General features: G+C 45.5%; 1 protein-coding gene across 8 annotated transcripts in view; it reads left to right on the plus strand.

The window, feature by feature from the left end:
• The window catches only part of PARP4 (poly(ADP-ribose) polymerase family member 4), a 2159601-nt gene that overhangs the window by 1232622 nt on the left and 902192 nt on the right, over nt 1-24787 (plus strand). For all 8 annotated transcript variants that reach the window (XM_085621544.1, XM_085621545.1, XM_085621546.1 and 5 more), the window contains exon 30: nt 13155-13250. In XM_085621544.1, the coding sequence (XP_085477670.1) occupies nt 13155-13250 (96 nt within the window). The remainder of the gene's footprint in view (nt 1-13154; nt 13251-24787) is intronic.

The following is a 24787-nucleotide window of genomic DNA, read 5'->3' on the forward strand; positions in this document are numbered from 1 at the left end:
TGGGGAATTAATTCCTCTTCAATCCTGAGGGTTCCTGGGGGCCAACTAGCCCACCACTTACCTCCACTAAGCGCCACTGCGCTGCGTTGCAGAGAGGTGGCCCAGGCCATGCCCCTTTTTTTACAACACTCTGCAACGCAGCTCTGTGGCGCTTACTGGAGGTAAGTGGTGGGCTAGATGGCCCCCAGGGACCCTCAGGACTCAAGGGGACTTAATCTCCCAATTTACAACGCACCAGGGGGTGCGTTTGCGCAGTGGTGCAGGGAGGGGGCCTGGCCTGATGTCACAAGTGTGCAAACGCACCCTGTGGCGCATTTCAAGTTGGGGAATTAAGTCCCCTTGAATCCTGAGGGTCCCTGGGGGCAACGAACCCACCAGGTATGTCCAGTAAGTGCCACAGAGTTGCATTGCAGAGAGGTGTAAAATGGGGCATGGCCTTGGACCACCTCTCTGCAACGCAGCTCTGTGGTGCTTACTGGAGGTACATGGTGGGCTAGTTGGACCCAGGGACCTCAGGATTCAAGGTGACTTAATACCCCAACTTAAAATGTGCCACAGGGTGCCTTTGCACAGTGGTAAAGGGAGGGGGCGGGGCCAGAGGTGACGTGTGCAAACACGCCCTTTGGCGCGTTTTATGTTGAGGAATTAAGTCCCCATCAATCCTGAGGGCCCCTGGGGGCCAACAAGGCCACCAGGTACCTCCAGTAAGTGCCACAGGCCTGCGTTGCAGAGAGGTGGTCCAGGCCATGCTCCTTTTTACACCTCTGTGCAACGCAGCTCTCTGGCGCTTACTGGAGGTACCTAGTGGGCTAGTTGGACGCCAGGGACCCTCAGGATTGAAGGGGACTTAATCTCTCAACTTAAAACGCCACAGGGCGTGTTTGCACACATGTCACCTCAGGACCCCCCTCCCTTCACCACTGTGAAAATGCACCCTGTGGCGCGTTTTAAGAGGTAGTTTTAATCCCCCTGCCCTATTATGTACTAGGGACTTACAAAAGAGGTCATGCTAATCACAGGGTTACCCCAACACATAGTGTTCCCTAGTGTATGTAGGTGTTTTCACTGTATTCTAAGTGTCTTTTAGCATAGCACTAGCTCTAGGTCTGGTTAGTCAGAGTCAGTTACCACCAGTACCCATCTGAAAAAGTTGTGGGTACAGGATGATTTTGCAACAAGGCCTCTTTCTGCTCCTCTGTTGGGTCTTTCTGGACATGTTTAGCTTTTTCCTGCACTTTTCTTCGTCTTTGTGGACTTGTGTTGCCTCTTTCTGCATTTCCTTTGCTTCTTTCTGTGCGTTTTTTCTTCTTTCTTCAGATGTCCAACCTCTGTAGGCATAGTTAGAAACTAGCATTTAAAAAACCTTTTAAATTCACTTAAAAAACCATAGGTTTCAGGCACGTTATAGTTCGAAATTAGGATTTAAAAAACCTTTGAAATTCACTGAAAAAAACATAGGTTTCAGGCACGTTATAGTTAGAAATCAGCATTTAAAAAACCTTTGAAATTCACTGGAAAAAGCATAGGTTTTAGGGAAAGTTATAGTTAGTTGGACATTTCACTCGTACAAAACCAGAGAAATTCCCCCGTTATAGTTAGTTCAGCTAACTATAACTCGCGCCCCCGCAATGCACTGCTAATGAGGTCACATATTACATCACTCATGACATGGTCAGTGACATCACTGATGACATCTCAAATGACATCACTGATGACCTCATCCATGTGATCAATTGATGCATCTTCTCACACCCTAATATAACCTTTGATACACCCACTCTAAATTACAGACGGACATTCTCAACACCATTGACACTCCAACACCAATAACTACATACCCACTCACTGATTCTTAGGTCTACACACACAACCACTCACTCATCCGTACAGTCACTCATACTTATGGTCAGTTAGTACAGGACTATCATATGCACTCATACACCTATATAGACACTTAAACACCGCCACTCATCCATAGAGGTACTCGCACGTCTAGTCAGTAATGCAAATAAATAATCACACACCCATTTACTCACCTATACAGTTATACACACACCAGCTCACTTACTCATACAAATACTAGCACATTTTTACGCTCTTATACAATCACTGATACAAGCACACACTCATCCATACAGCCACTCTCACAATCACACACTCTCACTTATAGCTATTTAAATACTCTAACACACATATATACTGCCTTTTACATATGTAGTTACTCCCACATGTACAATTGAGATATACATTCACTCACTAACACACCCATGCACACACTCACCCACCCATGCAGTCCATCACAGATGCACTCTTGAAACCATGCACCCAGTGAATCACCCACTCACACATTTATGCACAGAGTCACACACACCCCACCCACACAAACATTCAGGCACCCATACAGATACTCAGACAACCAATCAATAACTCATAAAGACACTCATGTAGCTATTCACAAACCCATGCAGCCGCTTACACACCAACAGACAGATGGATACAGACATTCACACAGTTTAGTCACTAACCCATGCATTTAGTAAAATGCGTTTAATCACTCATTTATAGACTCAGTCACGCACCTACTAAATCATCCATTCAGACACTTATACACCCACTCATTCTTCAATACGCCATTCCCTATATATATTAAACATATTTAAACTTTACAGAAACACACAGTCACTGGATGATGTCATCAGTAATGTCATTTGAGTTGTCATCAGTGATGTCATCAGCGATATCACTGACCATGTCATGAGTGATGTAATATGTGACGTCATCAGCAGTGCATTGCGGGGCGCGAGTTATAGTTAGCTGAACTAACTATAACGGGGGAATTTTTCTGGTTTTGTACGAGTGAAATGTCCAACTACATATATATACCAAGATGGAAAGTATCACAACTTGTGATATAGATATATATATCTGTCCCGAGTTCCAAGCAGATCCTAAACATCGCATCAAACGTGTCCCTATGGACAAGGAGCATGTATATAAATTATGCAATACTCCGTGTACCACAAGAAAATAAATGAGACCCCCTTGTGTACCTGAAAATATTGAGAAGTTCCTTATACTTACTATGAATAATTTGCTAGCGAAGAAAAACATTGTATACAGTTAGTGTTACCAAGATATCTGCCAGAGGCCTAATGCAACACTTTCCAAATTGAGGAAATTGTGCGGTCAATCCACCCCAGAACAGCACCTATCAAAGCTGTAAAATAGATAAAATTTGATGTTAGCCGTTATATGATCCCTATGTTATCAGCACAAAGAAATATAAAAAGAGAGTTGGCATTAAAAGCTATTTAAGAAACAAACAGTAGAGAACATAATCAAGTGAAACACAAAGGAATATTATAAAACTGGTGGAGAAACACATATGTATGTAGAAATAAATAGCACATCTCTGTACAGAAAAAAAGGAAAGATCACCACATATTGCTAATATCATTGTACCATCAGATATAAATTTAAAAGGAGCAAATAAGGAGCATCACTGTTTAGTGGCTGCAGATGCAGCGTAAGTTCAGCTATGATCCAAGGGACAGGAACAGCTCAAAATATGAATGAAATGTAACACAAAATATAATAGCATAGTGAAAAAATGTAAACTGTAATATGTAAAGGAGGCCAAAACAGAAAAACATATCGAACCCCCATATCCATAATTGGTGTATGAATATTGAGGAGGAATGCCATAAGGTAATGACACAATTCTCCAAACCAACTCTCCATCCCAATACGTGACTAAAACTAGGTCCCCAATATATCAAGCTTTTATGAGCAAGTGTGTACTCGCCAGGATCAGTACCCAAGAACGTAACGGTTCGATACTTGCTGTATATTCACCGACTATGAAACAGAACACGGAAACCAGCATTCAAATTAAAGATCCCGCACAACACTTGTAATATGCCGCACCTGGATGCACATATAACGCAGCAACACAAAAAGCCACCAGCATAAGTGTAGCGTGCTGGCAATTAACGTCGCCATGTTGGATGTATATGTGGTGGCCCGATGTAAAACCAAAATGAAACGCCAGCTTCAATATAATGCGCTGGCAACTTCTGCCTCCATTTCGGATATATATATGACAATTCAAGTGCAATATCAAAACATAGAATAAAAAACCTAATAGCAAATACTACAGTACAGGCAAGGGGACCAGAATTCAATTTGAGGGTCCTGTGTGACATATATAATGAACTGTACCTGGGTGCACATATAATGCTGCTCCACCGATAAAGCGCCAGTATAAATAGAGCCTAATGCCAATTACCGCCACCATATTGAGTGTACATCTGAAGGCCAAAGGTATTACCAAAGTAAAGCGCAAGTGTAAAAATAGCGTGCTGGCAGTTAACGTCAACATATCAGGCTTAAGTCTGGCGGCCCAAATATATTACCAAAATGTAGAGTAAATGCGAAGTATAAAATGCTACAGTAAGGCACTGATAACCAGATCATGGATTAATAACGTAAATCAAAATAGTGCAATATGTGAAGTAAAAACATATATAAACTAATTCCCTTGCTTGTGTATCGAAGTGGTGTAAATGTTCTATTGGTTACCTACCTGAATCCCTATTTTTTATAGCAATATATTAAAGAGTTCCAAACAATTTAAAAAAAAAAACATTATAGGAGGTTCGCCATGGTGTAACTTGGTCCGTGCTATAGAAAGTTTAAGTATCAATATAATACATAGATTAATAGATTATTAATACTCAGAATCTACGGAGATAATAGACAAAGATTATAACAATCATAGAAAGTTGCACTTATATGACATATAAACCAAATAGGCTGAAAAGGCCATTGACATGACCAAATAGCATTAGTCTTTAAAGGCTCACTTTATCGTCACATTTCTAACACCAAGAACCCCTCCTCCCCTATCTCCAAGGCACAGAGAGGGGAAAGAAGTTAAGATATTCAGATCAAAATCTGGATATCATAAGACCATAGACAAAGATTATAAAAACTATAAAAGGTGGCACTTGTATGAAATATAAACCAAATAGGGTGAAAAGGCCATAGAGTTGACCAAATAGCGTTAGTCTCTAAAAGGCTTATGGTGTAGTCACATTTCCAAGACCAAGACGCCCCATCTCCAAAGCACAGAGAGGGGAAAGAAGTAAAATATTTGGATCAAAATCTGGATATCATAATGATGACACAGAGGTTACTGACCAGTCGCAAATAAGAAGGAATTCAGAATCTCAACACCAAGGCATAACAGAAGGTAATGGTGATGGAAACATCAAAGAAAATAATGGAGTTCTTCGTCAGAATTATGGCCCAGTTCCACACTTTGCAATAAGCATATCCAACCTGCTTCATTTTGACCAAAGGAAAGTACCCTATCCCCACCTCTGGGGTTGGGTGGTGTATGGTCTGTACCTTGGAACCAAATAATGATCCCATTCCCATGATGTTCTTGCATATGGTAAGTTAAGGGTTTCTCATGTCCCCATTTTTGATGGCCCGGACATGTTCCTGAATCTGCAGTTTTAACGGTCTTATTGTACTGCCCACATATATCTCGTTATATGGGCAACCAATGATATATGTGTCAAAACTAGTCTTACAATGTATGTGTTGCTGAGTTCACATGTTCTGCCTATGTTATAACAACGTTTTTGTCTTATCTTTTCCCAGAGTGCACGTTACATTCTCAACATGTGTAGAATCCTGTAACGGGGTTAGATAGCCAGGTGGAAGGTTTTTGTTTAACCACATAGCTAGGACACAGCCAGTTCCTAATCGTCCTCCCCCTGCAGTACGTCACTTTTGCTTAGTTAGAAATAACATCCCTAAGACCAGGTATATTGGTCAAAAGATTCCAATGTCTTCTTAGAATGCCATAGATTAAACTGCTACGTCTATTGTACTGTGTAACAAAGGCTAATTGATTAGATCCATATGTAGACTGGTTTGATCCCTTCTTCTTCAAAACATCAGTCCTAGCAGTCTGTACTATTTTTTTCTCAGCCTTATCCAGCATTTTAATGTCATACTTATACATCGATGTTTTGTATTTCTAATGTTAGCGACAAAAGCATCCTCAATGCTACAATTGTGTCTAATGCGCACCATTTCCCCATTGGGTATGGTATTAATAACATGCTTGGGGTGTGCGCTGGAGCCATGGAGAGTACTGTTGCAAGCTGTGGTTTTTTTAAACATAGTGCTCTGTATCATGTCATTCTTAACAAAATAAAATATATCGAAATTCAATTCGTCCTTTACTAGGATTGATCCTAAGCTGTAAATTATATGAATTCTCATTTTAAAATTCAGTGGTAAACCATCAACTGATCCACAGTACCGTTCCAAAGCAATATGATATCGATATACCTGCCCCAGAATACAATATATTCAGTGCAGTCCAGGGGAGGCAAATCAGCTCCAGGCGTGCTCCAGCTCCTACCAGGCCATAAAAAGCCCTGCATAGGCAGGAGCAAACATAGAGCCCATCGCAATACCCTGAATTTGATGGTACCACAGAAAACATTCTTAGAAAGAATGATATCCATCGTTTCCATCAATACATAATTATGTTCAAGATGGTCAGCAATCCGCTGTCTTAGGAAAGATTCAACCGCCCTGGTACCTTTTTAAAAAAATATATATTTTTAAAAAAATATTTTTATTGTCAGCGAGGGAACGACATTACATCTTATCTTTAGAGTATCTTATATCGTACCATCGATACAATATGAGAACCACATTAAGAATACATCCCGGCACATAATATTCCTAAGACAATACAGCACCAATGATACTGTAAGTAATTTTATAATAAACTTAAATCTGTGTCCAGATAACAAGGAAGTTTCTCTTCAAATTATATATTACACATTCACTCAATCAAATCTTTTGGACTTATGTATCAAGTGCCAGTTGCCCTCATATAGCCTCCAATTTTATCAAAGAACAAGTTCCTCTTGCCCTAGCTAAGGCTTTCTCCATCTTATAAGTTTCCCTTACAATGACCCACCATTCGCATATGGTGGGACGTTTAGGAGAGATCCAAGCCATGGTAAGTCGGGCAGCCACCTGTAAAATTGCAATAAGCCTCTTCAGCCCTTGGGTCTCTTCTTTGTAGCCCAGCATAATTTCTATTACTGTAGGGGGTGAATCTACCCCTAGTTGTTTCCTCAGCACTTGAACTATCTTCTGCCAAAAGGGTTCTAACTCGGGGCAGGTAGCAAACTTATGTACTAGGTCTGCAGCATATATCCCACTTTTGGAGCATTTTTTTTATATCCTCTTTGGCTCTGCTGAGCCCAGCTGGCAATTTTCTTTGGGGTATAATAAAGCATACATATTGTATGAAACTGCTGTAATCTTAAGTTAACTGAGTGAATTGACTCTTCTATAGTTCCTAGTGCTTGATTAAAAATTGTGGGTGTGACGTTTACCCCCAAAATCTTAGTCCATCGCACAGCAAGTTTTTCACATCCGTTATGCCTAAGATTGCTGAGACACTGATGCATAATACTGATTATTAACTTAGATTTTTTTTTGTGTAAGCAATCCCATATTTCTGACCTAGACACTACCGTTGAGGCTAGATGTTTCACAATATAGTCCCTAATTTGAAGATCCTTAAAAAACATTTGGCCAGAAAGTTTGTAAAGAAGCTGTAAATTCTCAAGTGTGCTAAAACTCTTGCTACCATACAGATCCCCCAATTGTTGGATCCCATACCTAGCCAAACTTCTGCCAATAGTGTCTTGAAACACAGCTGGGATTATCCCATAATGATAGTTTGTCGTGAAACGACGAGAAGTACATTTAAGCAGCCATAGCCCGCCATATATACTCCCTGGTACCAAATTCTTTTTTTATACAGGTGTAGAGACTTGCCACACCCATGGTTACAAACATCAAGTCATCAGACTATGTAACCTCCTCATATTTGTTTAATATATCCTTTCTGTCTTGGATATACGCAGGCAGATTCCGAACAAATGTCTAAAGGGATTCATCAACATACTCCGAGAGTCTCTCCGTTGGTGAGGACACCCCTGAAATTATAGTCTTCCCCGGGAGAACACACCCCCATGTGTATTTTGGGTGAAACATATATGCAGGGAAATGTGGTTCCCTGATCACAAGATACTTGAATTCCTCATCAGTTATAAGGCAACTTCCTCACCACTCCGATAATCTCATAATAATATGATGAGTAAGAGTTTTGATTGGATTATATGTCACCTTTTTGTAGCAATTGGTATCTGCAAGTTGTCTATTGATCTCCTGGATGTAATCTATCTTGTCCATCACCACAACGTTACCTCCCTTATCCGCCTCCCTAATCACTCATGACACATCAGTTCATAACTCCCTTAGTGCTGACATTTCAGACATACTCAAGTTGTAATCAGTATTAGGTGAGGTAACGGGACGAGCAAACAGTTTGTATAAATCTTTAGATACCTTTTCCCTAAAGAGATCAATATACTGGTGTTAACGTGATTTTGAACCTCTCTTAATGTATAATTTCTGAGATGTCCAGTTCAGCTCGCAAAACATCCGTATCTATTGGTACATTGTCCTGTAAGAACATCAGTATTGAGTGCCAATTTCAGGTATATTTCATGCTTGAGTATTTGGGGATATACATGTTAGGTGCAATCTGTGCTAGGGATCCGCTGTCATATTTGTGTTTTACCCAAAGAAAGTAAACTCCATGCAGTGACTTAATCTGCTGGGGCTCACTGCCTTATGTTGCTTAATGCCTCAGATGCCCTCTAAGGTAGTCATGGACACTGTGACAGAGCCTGTTGAAATGTCTTCTATATTTGCTGTATCCTTGCTTGCAAACTCCTTTTATCATTTTCTTTTAGAAGGTTTGGCATTCTAGACATGTGCAGAAGTGTTAGCACCATGTCTGCCTTCTATCTAGGCTGACCTATTTTCTTTGTTTATATATTGTGGTCTCTACCATGTTCATATAGATGCATTGAAATGAAATGTTCATCACCCTATTTATTTTGTCTTATTGGGACTTTAGAGTCGCCAAACTTTCAAACATGAGATAAACATCGGTGATCAGGTGCTATATAAACCTCTGTATTTGCCCATAGTTTGGAGAGGCTTTGCAACAGAACTCTCAGTCCAGAGGTCACACTGGTTTTCTGCAAACCAGCTGCGATTGGGGTTTGTTCGGGGCTCTGATAGTGGCGCAACCTTCAGCCCAGCATTGCTTATCAGTTCCAGTCAAGGTTTTTGATGGAGAAGAGCTGAATAGCTATTTCTGTGTTATGATGTGAGACCCATCTTAAGAAACTCGATTTGTAGTCATACTAATTTCGGCTTCTGCTGAATTTTAGCATAGTGCTTTGAAGTAGCTATAGTATATTAGGATGTTATTTTTGTACTGTTTATATTACTATGTCATGCATTGCTGCCTTTTTTTGCATTCCAGTGATTACCGTTCATATTTTATGTGCTAAATTTAGGTTTTAGAAGATAAACATTTTAAAGTTTTATCCCATCTTTCTTAGTGCTTTTTTGAGTGTGTTATTCATCAGTGAAAGCAGATTTGGAGTTCCCTTGTGTTCCTGACTTTATCTAGAGGAATTAATTCTGACCAGAAAGCGCCACCTGTGCAGTAGTGCTTACTGGGTTGTGTACGGGTCGTTGTCCAACTGGATTTCTAATTTGTGTTGGTGCTTTGGACTAAGTCCTTACGCCAGGGGTAAGAAATCCTACCCCTGTGGCTCTGGGGGCCCCCTAGATAGTGACAAGGTTGGAAATCTGACAGCGGTACTTGCTAAAATAATGCAAGGAGGTTTTGATTTGCCCATGTGAAGAAAAACCCCTATCCATGTGAAATTTGAACAAGAATGGACTGTCCTGAGAAGACTTGGCCTGGAATGAGATAGTCAGGGGAGGCTCAAAGAATGGAGCAAGTGGGAGAAAGCAAAAGCTAGCTCCAGGGGAATAGGAATAAGTGGTGAGACAAGGAAGCTGGAAGCGATGACTGAAATGGGAGGAGAGGGGAGACAGGGGCAAGCATGCAAGATGGGGAAACCGAGAGAGACCAGGAAAAGGGTTCTGCCGTGTTGGGTAGAGAGGGGCACTGTGGGATAGGTTACAGTAAAACATACAGGAAGTGCTCCAAATGTGGATAGGGTCACCCTGGGAACTTTTACTATTGGTTAGGGAGTGGCCTCAAGTTTTCCTCACTCATTGGCTGGCACTGGGCTTATATGTAGTATCCCTAATACCCTCCACAGAGTAGTTCTGGACCTGTGAGGAACAAAAGAGGACTTGACCTGCTGTCAGTAACCTTAGAAGAGCCTTGGAGACTAGACGTGCTGTCCTTCTCCTACCCAGGACACAGAAGTGTACTCCAACTGACATAAGGCTAACTTATTTGGGCTACAGGGACACAACAAGCTCCAAGTGGTCTTTGTCCTGTATTTGCAGATCAGGGCCATGCTCCTGGCCTTTACTGGAGTGAGTCTTAACCCCCAAGTCCTGTGTCAAAGTCCTGCACCCTTGACTGGTGTTAAAGTGTACTGCAGTTTCCTGAAACCTTCCCCAACGTTTTTGCTCTGAGGACCGTCAGGGGACCGGACCAACTGCCAAGTAGATCCAACGAAGGTGCATCGCCACTGGGCCAAAGATTCTAGTTTCTCCCACTGCGTTCTTACCCGCAGAAACAAATCAGATCCAACGGGACTTCATGGAGAAGGTTTAGGGACTCATAGAGCCCTCTTTGGCTACACCTTGCAGCCTTCCCCTGCATTGAGAACCCAGGCTCTAAAAAAGTGACTAAGTCCAAAGTTAGAAATCTTCACCGGGCGTAGGCGGAAAAAGTATTTTGTCCAGGAGGGACATTCTCTGGGTTCTAATTACTCTGGTCTGATCTTTCCCGCCAAAAGTCAATGGCTTCACCAACATCTCATCTAGTAGCTATCTGATGACCTGGGGCCCTCTTCCGCCACAGCTTGCTGGCCTGCTGAGGATTTTCGAGTTCTTTTCCAGAGACTAAATTCGATGGTAAAACTCTTCGCTGGGAAGAAACTGGCCCTTGTATCCTACCCACACTCCTTCACAGTCAGTCTGAAACCTTACCAGTGTCCCGGGGTTTGCACTTGGTGCTTATTGCCACTATTTTTAACCTTAAACTTAAAAAATGCATAACTCCTGTTCTACATATTGGATTTTAGTCGTTTTGGTGCCATTGTATTTATTAAAACTATATTCTAAAGTTCTAAATTGTTTGGGGATTTTTCTTGTGCTGTGTTTTCACTTCAAAACTGTTTGAGTACTGCATAAATAATGTGCACATTGCCTCTAAGTTAAGCCTGACTGCATGTGTGCCATGCTACCAGAGTGTTAAGCACAGGATTTATTAGTGAATATGTGGTTCACCCTGACATGGATTGTGATTAATATTTGTTATGGGTTCTCGCCGCCCATCAACAAATACTCCAATTTCTTACATGCCGTGTTGATTAAACTTGGCAATGAGCATAAAGAGGATCTGCATCATCTTCAAAATGTGTACTGAACAAAGATCAAGCATTGCAAATGTGAGACACTTCATATTTATTGTCAACTGCATTGCATCATTTCGGTATGTTGAATAGAATGCGGAATGATGACGAGAGATGTGTAAATGTACCGTTTTTAATGCACATCTGATTAAATTATCCCAAGCTACAGTCCTTTCAGGTGGGAATCTCTTATGAGATAGGGAAGATAATGGGGGTGCATCTTGTGTCTTCACTCCAGCAGAAATATTAAGAACACCATTGTAGTGAAGTGAGATGGCAGGCCATAGCCCTGCTGGGCTGCCGGTGTCCATGAAGTGGAAAACAACCACTTATCTTATATCATTAGTTTGGTACAAATTCTAGCATTCAAGAAATTTCATAATTATTTATATGCCCATGTAAATATTGGGTCATGGTATTACTGCGGTTATTAATTTAAAATCCCAGGGAGAGCAATGAATAGCTGCCCCTTAATTGGTGCAATAGCTCTTGAAGTATTACAAAAGATGGCATGGTCTGAACTCTCAAAAGTAGTTTCCTGGAGAATGATAGAGAGGGGTTTGCCACATTTAATCTAAGGGGATAAAGAAAGTATTTGTAAGACACGTCTTTTGTAATGTCAATTATTGCATCATCATAAATACTAAAATATACTCAATGCCAAACAATTAAAGATTTGTTTCAAACTAACGATAGAATGGCTCACACACTAATGGTATGGGAGAAATTTGCAGCATATGTGTGGATCATTACGATTCTTAGATTGTAACTGGATGGACAGTTTAGGGCCAGGTTGTCTGGAGGAAGAAGCTACCAGAAGCCTGGTCAATGTAAACTAGTAAAACAAGCAACAATTTAGAAAGGGAAAGCTACTTTGTAATTATGCTGTTCTTTTATGTACAGTACCATGGGTGTGTGTTGATGATATATCCCTGTTAAGGTCCTTAATACACGTACCTTGTAAATCCCAATCGACTGAATCTGATCACAAGGTGTGCTGGAACACCACACTCATATTTTTTGCTAGTAAAGGCCATGAGAAATGTGCACGGAAAAACTTCCCTGAATGAGGGAAACATGTGGTGTACAAACATGGAGTCCTACAGTTATTCTCTGTTCCTTAGAGGTGAATTAGGAATGCTGTGATAATACTGCACCTCTCGCTATCATGCTCTTCCATTTCTGAGTGTCTGTGCTGTTCAGAAAATGGCACTACCTTGGAATCCAAGAAGAATTTAGCACATTGCATGAGGCGGAACCAAAGAGGACTTGCCATTTACCAAGGAGTGCTCGCTCATATGCACTGTGTCCTGCCACTGAAGCTCTGAACTCCCCACTTCGCACTAGAGTAGCAGTGAGATTTAATGGCTGATTGAGAAGCCATTGATAGACTTGAACATATTCTGCAGCATAGCTTTCGAAGACAGACAACTGTGGAGCCTTCTCAGTTACATGAGGGGGGATTGGATAATGGTCTTCTCTCGTTCCGGCTGTTCGCAATAGTCATGTTCTGGAAATGTGTGCATTGTAGTCGTGATTTACTCATACATTGTATGGTGTGTATTTTCTGCAGTTGTGAACATTGTCTTTATATGATTATAATGTGTTTTAATTTTTCCCTAGATGAGGAAACAAATGTTAAAATCAATGATAATTGAACTCAGCAAGGAATATTCAATTGTGAGCCAGTTTACAAGTTTTGTGGCAATTGAGAAAAGGGTATGTAAAAATGAATGTCTTTGATGAAAGTAACTGTAATTTAAAAGTAATATTGAAACTTATCTTTTTTGCACTATCAGAGTGGTTTAGAGTTTGATGTTGTGTTACCACAGTGGCTAAAGAGAGTGCATATGACTCTAAAATACACAGATTAAAGATTAAAACAGTATCAGTTCAAATAGAATTAACACCCGAGTGTTGTCTCCAAATACTTTTTCAAGTACAATTATGTTTTCTTTCATTAATAATGCTATTTAGTGTTTATGCTATTAAGCTCTGTTCACACCAAAATACTTTATAAAGAATGGCTATAGCTATTAGTTGAATTTATATATGCAGCAATTATTTAGTTAAAAAAAATGTTTCAAAACGTAATTAAGCCGTTTACTTGCTGCATGGCTGTTGGATTAAAACATTCTTTGATCGCTAAAGCACCTGTCCTGAGGCCTAAAAGTCGGAATCGTGGAATTAAAATGAAATGTCTCACTCAGATATGACGTAACTTATATTATGTGCCAGGGATTCTGTTGTATAATAACAAAGTCTGAAACAATTTGTTTGACGAGTGTCTTTCCTTTATTGTTTGATCTCGCCCATGTCAAGCTGGCTGAATCTTACGCTAACCATAACGTTTTCAAATTTAGCGTTTGTGCTGCAAGTAAATAGGCTTGGTGTTTGCCCTGACTTTAAGGATCTACACTGCTAGGCCCCCCCAACCCCTGCTTAGCCTTTTTTTTGGCTATTTGGGGTAGTTCTCGCTTAGGTCCCTGTAACCTTTTTGTCCACATAAGATTTCCGCGCCAAATTTGCGTCCTTTTCTTCCTAAGTCCTGAGGATTTTAAAGGTACCCAGGGTTTGTGGATTCTCCTTGAAGGGACCCAGAAATTAGCCAAAATACAGCACCATTTAGTTTTTGAAAAATGGAGAAAAAGTGCTGCACACGAAAGCGTCTGTTTTGTCCCCTGCAAATGGTATCAACAAAGGGTTTGTGGTGCTGAAATCACCATCTTCCCAGCTTTCAGGGACAGGCAGACTTTTGTCAGAAAAAAATCTGAATTTAGCCAGGGGTCATTTGTGTAGATACTTCAAGGTTTTACTATAGATACTAACAGTTGAAATAAAAAAATATTGAAATTGAGTTGTTTGTGCCAATGTTTTCACCTGTAACTTCTTCTAACTATGACATATTTTTTAAAGCAATATACCGTTACGTCCGCTGGACTCTTCTGGTTGTGGTGATCTTCTGGTTGTGTTGATGTATAGGACTTGTAGGTTCACCAAGAACCCGAGGTACCCAGAGCCAATAACTGAGCTGCTCCTTGCAATGGGTTTTCATTGTATTCCGGGTATATTACAATTAATTTCGTAAAATATAAAGAGTGAAAAATAGGTATCAAGGACACCTATGTATTTCCAAAATGAGAACAAAATATAGAGTTTAGAAGCAGTAGTTATTTGCACATCTCTAAAATTGTGGGTACTCACACGAGCATGTGAATTAGAGGACCTTTTTCAAAGTGACTTGTTTTACACATTGTCTTACATTTGGAAGGCAGAAATACATAGAAGGTCAATAGGTAATAACACTTGTTCTACAACTCTTTGTTCCCCTAAGACTCCCAATAAAAATGATACCTCACTTGTGTGGGTAGGCCTAGTGCCTGCGACAGGAAACTGCCCTAAATGCAGCATGGACATATCACATTCTTCTAGTGAAAACAGATCCTTTTTTCGCAATGTGCCTAGCTGTGGACTTTGGACCGTAGCTCAGCCAGCATATGGGGAAACTCTGCAAATCTGCACATTTTTTAAAGTTGGGCATCCTGGGGAATCCAGGATGGGGTGAATTGTGTGGCTCTCACCATGTTCTGTTACCCAGAATCCCTTGCAAACCTCAAACGTTGTAAAAAAAAAAATTAAAAAAACATTTTCCTCAATTTTCAGTGATGGAAAGTTCTGGAATCTGTGGAGAGCCACGAAACTTCCTTCAACCCAGCATTCCCCCTAGTCTTCCAATAAAAATGGTACCTCACTTGTGTGGCCTAGTGCCTGTGACAGGAAATGGCCCAAAACGCAAAATGAGCACATCACATTCTTCCATTAAAAACATACCCTTTTTTTGCAATGTGCCCAGCTATGGATTTTGGATCCTCGCTCAGCCGGCATCTAAGGAAACCTAGCAAATCTGTACATGTTTGAAAACTAGACACCCAGGGGAATCCAGGATGGGGTGACTTGTGTGGCTCTCAAAAGGTTCTGTAACCCAGAATCCCTTACAAACCTTAAACTTTTTCCCAAAAAACACATTTTCCTCACTTTTCTGTGATGTAAAGTTCTGCAATCTGGGGGAAGTCACAAACTTACACCCAGCCAGCATTCCCCAAGTCTCCCGATCAAAATGGTACCTCACTTGTGTGGGTAGGCCTAGTGCCTGCGACGGGAAACACCCCAAAACATACTGTGGAGACTTCAAAAATATCGATTGCAAAACTACCTGGTTTTGCAAAGGAGTCACCTGCGTTTTTTTAGCCCAGGCTGCAGGGGATTCTGGGTAGGAAAATGTTGGGGGATCCACACAAGCCACACCGCCCTGGACTCCCCTAGGTGTCTAGTTTTCAGAAATGTCTGGGTTTGGTAGGTTTCTCTAGATCGCTACTGAGCCCAGGACCAAAAACGCAGGCGACTAATAATATAAGATAATTTTTAAGTCTCCACTACGGTTTGAGCCATTGCCTGTCGTGTGCACTAGGTCTACCCACACAGGTTGAGGAACCATTTTTATCGGGAGACCTGGGGGAACAAAGGGTGGTAGGAAATTTGTGGCGACCCAGTGATCCCTCAACCTTCCTACATAGAAAATGGAGGAAAATGTGATTGTATTAGCTACATTTGAGGTTTGAAGGGGATTCTGGGTAAGAAAATGATGGGCGATCCATGCAAGCTGCACCTCCTTGGACTCCCCTAGGTGTCTAATTTTCAGAAATTTCTGGGTTTGGTAAGTTTCCGTAGATGACCGCTGAGCCTTGGACCAAAAACGCAGGTGAGCCCCTGAAAAACCAGGTTGTTTTGTGATAGATAGAAGGGCACCAGTGTTTTTGATCCTGGGCATGCAGACATCCAGGGGAAACTAAACAATCCAGACATTTCTGAAAACTAGACACCCGTGGGAGTCCAGGGAGGTGTTGCTTGCATTGATGCCTCAACATTTTCCTTCCCAGAATCTGCTGCAAACATCAAATTTAGCTAAAAAGTCACATTTGCCTCTAATATCTGTGTGGTAAAGTTGTGGGTTCACTGCACGGCACAAATTACCTACCACTCTGCATTCCTCTCAGCCTCCCGGTAAACATGATACCTACTTGTGTGGATGGGCCAAGTACCTATGACATGGAAGGGCCAAAAATGTGTAGCGATTGAGGGGGACCCAAAGTAGGTCCAAACGGGTAGTTTGTTTTATACGTTTTTAGGCTGACGCTACTTTGGGCACCCATGCAAGTGAGGTATTATTTTTCTCGGGAGACCAAGGGGAATGCTGGGTAGTTGTAAATGTTTTCCTGCGCGGTGATCCTACAACTTACCCACACAGAAATGTGAGGAAAATGTGACTTTGTAAGTAAATTGAAGGTTTCCGGGGGATTCTGGGTAAGAAAACGCTGGGGCATCCATTCATGCACACCGCCAGCCAAGCGCCATACACGCACACCTCCAGACAAGCGCCATACACGCACACATCGCCAGCCAAGCGCCATCCATGCATACTGCCAGCCATGCGCCATCCATGGACACCGCCAGCCAAGCGCCATCCATGCACACAGTCAGCCAAGCACTATCCACACACACTGCCAGCCAGGTGCCACCCACGCACTCCGCCAGCCAAGTACCATCCCCATACACCGTCAGCCAAGCACCATCCATCCACACTGTCAGCCGAGTGCCAGTCCACGTACACCGCCAGCCAAGCGCCCCTCCACACACACCACCAGGCAAAAGCCAATCTCCACACACCGTCATCAAGCGCGAGTCCACACACACCATTAGCCAAGTGCAAGTCTACACACACCACCAGCAAAACGCCAGACACAGGTCAGTACACGCAGACCATCAGACAAACTCCAGTTCACACACACAACTCTCCCTTGTTTCTAGTGGGTTTCTGCCCCTGCTTGGGGGCGGATGAGACTACAGATATCACTGAAATATCAACCAAAATGTGTGCCTAACAAAAAGGGGAGTGTCCCTTGCCTATAGGGCTTTTCCCTGACATGCCCTTAAACATATTCCTGGTGCCTAGCGGGCTTTCTGCCCCCCCAAGCTATTCCTTCATCTGCCTGTCGGGGGGCAGAAAGACAGGAATTTTTTTGGGGGAGGGAGCATTGGCATGCCCATTTTAGGCAGCCCCCACACCTATAGACATAAAAAAAATCCCTGGTGCCTTGTGTGCTTTGTTACCCCTCAGGGGGCAGATTTGGGCCTATTGCCTCCATCTGCCTCCCAGGGGAGGCAGAAAGACTGAACTTTGAGCAAACGTTGGGAGGGGAGCAAAATCCCTTGCCCAAGGGGCCACTCCCCCTCCCTGGTGCCTAGTGAGTGGATCCCTGCTTGGGGATCGCCCTTCTGAGGGGAACCCCAAGCAGGGATCCACTAGGGAGGGGTACCATTAGAATGGGGAAATTCTCCCCTTTCCAATGATACCTTTCCCGTCTATAGCCCCCTGAGCACCAAGGCAGGGAAACTGAAACGAGCCAATAGGCTCATTTAAGTTTCAGTTTCTCTGAAATGACGTCAGCGCAACGTGCACGCTGATTATCATTTCCGAGAAACAATCAGAACTGCCTCGGGAGCTGGGGAATCTCTTCCCTGCTACCGAGGTTGTTTTAATTTAAGGAAATCCCTCTGGTACCCGCACTAGAGGAATTTCCTGTGCCATGTGCGAAGACTGCCAGGAGCCGCCCTATGCACATGAGCACTGTGGCGTTGGACGGCTCCCGGCCGTCCGACTCACACAGAGGGTTAAAGTGTCATGGTAGGGGGGTGTGGCCATGGTGGCGGCATGGTAGGATGCAGGATTCCGTCTCTCCGGATTCGCCCTCATAAAGCTTTGTGTTTTTTCCCCTTCCCCGGTCCTCAAACACGCAATCAGGGACTGGAGACCGAGAGGGTCTACTGCGGTGTCGAAGCGGAGTCCTTTTGCTGCCTCCTGCGACCTTGATGGCCCAGTTAGTGACTTGCTGAGAGCGGGGCCCGGGCCGTGAGCGTAAGGTGCGGTGCCGCGGCTGCTGGCGGACTCTGGCGAGGACAGAGACAGCGCCTCCCCGGAGCGCTACTCAAGGAAGCGGCCCCGTCTAGCACGCAATTCCTGTCCGCAGTCTGGTGCTCTGTGAGGAGGAGGCCGCTCCAGCCAGCGATTGCGTAGCCCCCCGCCACTTGGTCGCCTCCCATGGCCTGTTGGGGCGCTCGGCGGATGCGGCTCTGCTCCGCCATTGATGCACCCGTGGCCTGTGGCCCTCGAGATCTACACGATGGTGGTGTGCGTGGGCCGCTAGGCGCCCTGGGCCCTGCGGCCTACCTTCTTTGGCACTGCGGCTCGACATCCAGCGGAGCCGCGACCGTCTGCGCCCAGAGGCGGGCCTTGAGAGAGCTGCGGCTAATGTCTGGACCCCCGGTGAGTGAGGGATTACATGCGAGCTGCGTGCCGGCGGCCCGAGGCTGGGCTTCTTGCCTGCGGCTGTTGCCGGCCCAGCTTTGCCGAGGGGTGGTGGCCCAAACCAACTCCTAAGACCCCCGATCTGCACCCCTTGCTGGAGGCTGGAACAGGGCCATGTACCCCGCCTGCTTAACACATTGTCGATGCGGGCACCTGCTGGCATGGGCTGGGCATAGGACGAGAGTGAGCACTTCTGGGACAGTGCACAGAGCTCACTGGTCTGCTCTTCGGACGGGCCCCACACCCTGCAATCAAAGTGAGCTGATCTAGGCCTTTCCCGGCAGCGGCCTACCGCGTGAGCTCCACGAACCTCGGGGTGAGAGGGCGCTCCGGAGCACGCAGGGCTCCTTCAGAGAAGCTGACTAGGCCTTGCTGAGCAACTGCCCCGCAGCACGAGTTCACGGTCCCTTGACTGCACAGTGGGGCTACCGACTCCGACTCCTATTTCATGTAGGTGCCATCAGACTCCATCGCTGCTGACCTCCTTCAGGGTGATACACGGGAGTAACACAGCACCATGTCCTCAGCCCGGGCAAGGAAGGAGAGGTCCCTCAAAGACTTGCTCCTTAAGCAGTCAAGCGGCCCTGATGCAGCAAGCACCGCGCCTTTGGACCCGAGACAGTCGGAGACGATAGAAGGGGGGGGGGGGCGGCCCGGCTACGAAGGCCTTCGTGATGGAGCTATTTTCTGCTATTAAGGAAGACATCCTGGACCTGAAGGGCCAGCTTTCGGCTGATCTCAAGTAAGTCCGGCATGACATAGATGAGGTGGGCGAGCGGGTGGCCACCCTTGAGGAGCATGAACTGAGTCGGGAAGAAGACCTTCACCAGTTGCAACAAGAGGTGATCCGGCTACAGGACCAAAGCATGGACTTACAGGCCCAGGCAGAAGATCTCGAGAATCGATCTCGGAGGATTAACATATGGATCCGAGTGGTTCCCTGGCAAGCAGAGGGAGACGACCTCAGATCCCACGTCCTGGCCCTCTTTCAGCAAGTTTTGGATGACGACGGCGCTCAAGACGTTCAAATGGACCGGGTCCATCGTGTGGGCCTGCCCGGAGGAGATAAGGCCCCTCCGCCGGACATCCTTGTCTGCGTACATGATTTCCAGCTCAAGGAGCAAATCCTACGCAAGGCCCGGGTGATTCACCGTATCCAGTTTCGGGCGACACCCCGGCACTTTTCCAAGATCTTGCAGCGTCCACGTTGACCAAAAGGCGGAAATTTAAAGTGGTTACTTCCCATCTTCATGACAAGGGAATCCCGTACTCCTGGGGCCACCCCTTCAGCATTATTTTTAAACATTAGAGTAAGCTGCGACAGAATCGTTCTCTCGCCGAGGCTCTTGACATGCTGGGATTTGAGAGCCCTACGACCACGGAGCAGAAAGAGGGCCCTACAGGTCGCGCCGCTCGGAGATACTCACGCTGGCAAACAGTCGACAAATCGTCATCCAACTTAAAGCCTGACCCAGAAACAATGGCCATGGAACGTGAGTCCGTCCTCTCCTCCCTCTCTCAGCCTCAGGAGCGCCTGAGCTCTCCTTGGGTTTATCATGCAGCCCTTCCGGGATGGGTGTCCTGGAGTGAGGCCAGAGGGACACTTGTGACTGCTCCTTCTCCCCGGCTAGCAGAATGCTCTCCCGCAGCCCTTGGACCACCAGGTACTCTGTCCCGCGACTTGCCGTCAATGTCACCACCCCTTTGGGTTTTTCTCTATTGATAAACTTATGTCCACTGTTATCGTTTGGGGCTGATTTGCAGAGGGGTGTTTTATTATTTCTGAATGTTGTTGTTCCTTTTTGTGGGGTTTCCGTACCAGGCCATGAGCCACTATTTCCTCCTCACTGGCCCTCACTCGCTCAAGCTCACCACCAGTGCTTCTCCTCCTTGTCTGTCACTGCTGCGCTTCGCAAACTAACCACCCTACTGGATGGTTAAAGACCTGAAGATTTTAAGTCTTAAAGTCCGGGGCCTGAATCCCCCTGTAAAGCGCACTGGTATCCTTTCTTTACTAGAGCACTCTGAAGGGGATATCTGCATGCTGCAGGAGACCCACTTGCTATCTAAGGACACTAGCCGCATGCATACACGACGATTCCCCCGTGAATAGTGGTCCTCAAGCACAGTGAAGAAGAACGGGGTGGCCATTCTCCTGGGGGCAAAATTTGAGGGAAAGGTGGTCTCTACTTTTTACGAGTCAAAGGGCAGGGTTCTAGCACTCCGGATACAATGGGGGGCCACTCTTCTCACTTTGATTAATATTTACACACCTAACACACACCAAGAGCCATTCTTACTTAGGCATATTGCAGAAGACCTGGCCTCCCCTGACTCTGCTGTAGTGGTGGGTGGAGACTTGAACCTGGTCATGGACATTGATTCTGACTGGTCCGGCCAGCGGTATACACAGGTGGGTGCCCTCTCCTCAGAGGGTAAACAATGACTGGCCGATAATGGCCTTCACCATGTATGGCGACTTAAGCTCCCGACCGCACGGGATTTCACCAATTATTCTGTGGCTCACAAATCTTATACGCGTCTGGACATGCTCCTTGTCTCCAACGCGCTCCTTCCCAGGATTAGTGAAGCCTCTATACCTACGCGCTCCATTTCCGACCATGCACCTATCTCCATTCACATACAACCCGAGGGGGTCAGACCCACTCCTGCTAGATGGCGGCTGAGGGTGGGACTCTTACACTCGCCTAGTAATGTAGAGAGAATATCCTCAAAGATAACGGAATACCTCCAATACAACAACACTGGGGATACCTCCTTAGCAACCGTCTGGGAAACTCTTAAACTGGTTATTCGCGGGGAACTCATGGCGATCTCCTCAGCTGACAATAAAAAGCGTAAGGAAGCCCGTCTTAGAACAAGAAGTGGCGGAGCTGGAGATGATACATAAGTGCACGGGGCCCCGAGGGTTTGGAGGTGCTTGGAAGGAAAGCGAATGCTTCTTAAACGCATAGACCTTAATAGGACGGAGTATGCTTTACTTCGCCTCCACCACAAGTTCTATCTGAGTAGCGATAGGTATGGGAGAACGCTGCCGCAGAGATTACGCGCCAAAGCCGTGGCTGTGACCATCTTCTCCTTGAAGCGGCCCACAGGCGAGGAGGTACACTTGGACTCCCAAATCGCAGAGGAGTTTAGGCAATTCTATCAATCTCTATATAGCGAAGAGGCGGTAGGCCACTCTGATGCAGGCGCTTATCAGGAGTCAAGTAAGTTTACCCGCCTCCCTGAGGCACAGGCAGAGCTGCTGGAGGAGCCCATTCGATTGGATAAGGTAATTTCAGCTATCTCACGGCTAAAGCTAGATAAATCCTTGGGTCCCGATGGCTATCTTGCCCTGTTCTACAAAACATTCTGTAAGGAGCTAGCACCTCTCTTGGCTCGGCTTTTCAACTCTTTCCTAGACAGCGGGCGGTCACGAGCTCCATGTCTGAAGCCGCGATCTCAGTAATCCTCAAGCCTAATAAAGACCCTGGGCTTTGCAGCTCTTACAGCCCGATCTCGCTGCTTAACATGAATGCGAAGCTCTTCACGGGCATACTGGCGGCTCGACTGAACCCTTTAATGGCGGGCGTAATTGATCCGGACCAGGTGCGGTTCATCCCTACTCGCCAGGGCGGCGACAATACAAAACGCCTTCTACATCTTGTGGACAGTGTCCATCGCTCCCATAGCGGGGCTGTGCTCTTGTCCGTGGACGCGAAAAAAGCGTTCGAAAGGGTGTGCTGGAAATATTTATTTATATATATATACGCTGCGGGGCTTCGGGTTTGGTCCTCGCTTCATCCAATGGGTTCAGTGCATTTACCATGGCCCCTGGGCGTTTGTCAGAGTAAATGGAGTGTCCTCGACCCCCTTTGAGATCGCATGGGGCACGAGACAGGGGTGTCCACTCTCGCTCCTCTTATTTGCCTTGTACATGGAGACCCTCGCTCAAAGAATTCGAGATCATCCGGGCATCCAAGGTCTCCGATTCGGAGGAGATACCCACAAAGTGAACCTCTACGCGGATGATGTCATCGTATCCGTAGCAGAGCCTCTTGTGTCCCTACTTGCGTTGGCAAGCGAATTAGAGTCCTTCGGACAAGTTTCCGGCTTTAAGGTTAATCTTAACAAGTCTCAGGTGCTCAACTTGTCCTTGCCCGAGGCACATGTACACCCCCTCCAAAAGAATCTCCCCCTACACTGGTCTAGCGACCCGGTGCCCTATCCGGGCATTCTCCTGGCCCCCTCGCTCCCACGCCCTCTGGAGCTGAATAACTCAACTCTGGTAGACCAGACTTGGAAAACGCTGGATGGATGGACGAAGCTTAACTTGTCCTAGTTCGGGCGCTTTGCCGCGGTAAAGATGACTGTCTTGCCGAGGATCCTGTACCTGTTCCAGACTCTGCCTCTAGTACCCCCACCCAAAGCTATGCGAGCTCTACAGCTGGCCATAAATAAATTAATCTGGGGCAACAGGAAGGCGCGCCTCTCTGTTGCACAACTGGTATGCCCTAAAAGCGAAGGCGGGGTGTACATGCCGTTGGTCCACAGGTATCTTCAGGCCGCCCACCTATGGTATGTGCTAGAATGGAATCGCCCCCTATCTGAAAAGCACTGGACCTTCATGGACCAGGCGGTCGCTGGAGCGAATGTCTGGAGAGAGATCTGGCTTCCTCGCTGATCGCGATCATGGGGTCTCTACTCCTCCCCAGTTACTGCAGTGACAATGAAGGTGTGGGACGCGGTGGCTCTCACGAGAGGCCTCACAACCTTCCCCTCCCCGATGACACCAATGTTGATAACCCTGATTTCCCCCCGGATGTAGATCTGAGGTTGTTCAGCGTTGGAGGGAAGCGGGCTGTAAACGCTTGGGCCACCTATTCGACCTAGGCGCCATCATTCCCTTCACTCAGGTGCGCCAGGACTACAACCGTCCCCGTACAGATGAGTTCTATTACCTACAACCACGGCACTGGGCTACCTCAGTGGCGTACTTACCACATGTTTCTCGCAAACTTACCCCTTTTGAGAAATGGATAATGAGCAAGAAAGATGACAAGCATCTTATAGTGCAACTCTATGTTCTCCTTGCACCAGGCCAGAGGGGGAATCGCTTGAGAGGCCAACTACGCTGGGAGGCAGAATTGGGGCAGGCTCTCACGGACAAGGAGTGGGACAACATTCATTACAAAGCTCATCATACTGCCTACAATACCGCTGGAGACGAGTCTGCATTTAAGGTAGCATCTTACTGGTACCTCATGCCTGCTTGTATCCATCAATGGGACAAGAACCATACAGAGGAATGCTGGCGGGGCTGCGGCTTGACAGGCTCCCTAGCACATCTTCTTTGGCACTGTCTAAGACTGGAGCGATTCTAGGAGCAGGTGCTCAATGACATTGACACTGCATTCAAGACTGAGATTCCTCGCTTCCCTGGCTACACTCTACTAGGACTTTCAAACCCAATAACATTCCCATTGCGGTCGCTGCGAGGTAGGCATATGGCATTAGCGTTACTCGCAGCACGTCAAGCGATTCTGGTACACTGGGGCACTGCTACAGTCCCGGACCACACGGCATGGCTCCATAGACTTTGGATGACCCTAGCTATGGAAAGCCTTTTTCTAGTACAAGACCATAAAGGCGAGAAATACACAGAACTATGGGCTCCTTTCGTTGCGTTATTATCGAAAGACCTCCGAGAAGTCACTTGCCCCAAACTCTTGCAAATCCTCCAGCTGATCCCTCAAGTTCAGGAAAATGTTGTTCCCAATCTGGGTGAACGGGGGGCTTTAGACCGAGCCTGGGGGGTAGGGTCAGGTCA

Source organism: Triturus cristatus, chromosome 8, assembly GCF_964204655.1.
Source record: "Triturus cristatus chromosome 8, aTriCri1.1, whole genome shotgun sequence".
Lineage (NCBI taxonomy): Eukaryota > Metazoa > Chordata > Amphibia > Caudata > Salamandridae > Triturus > Triturus cristatus.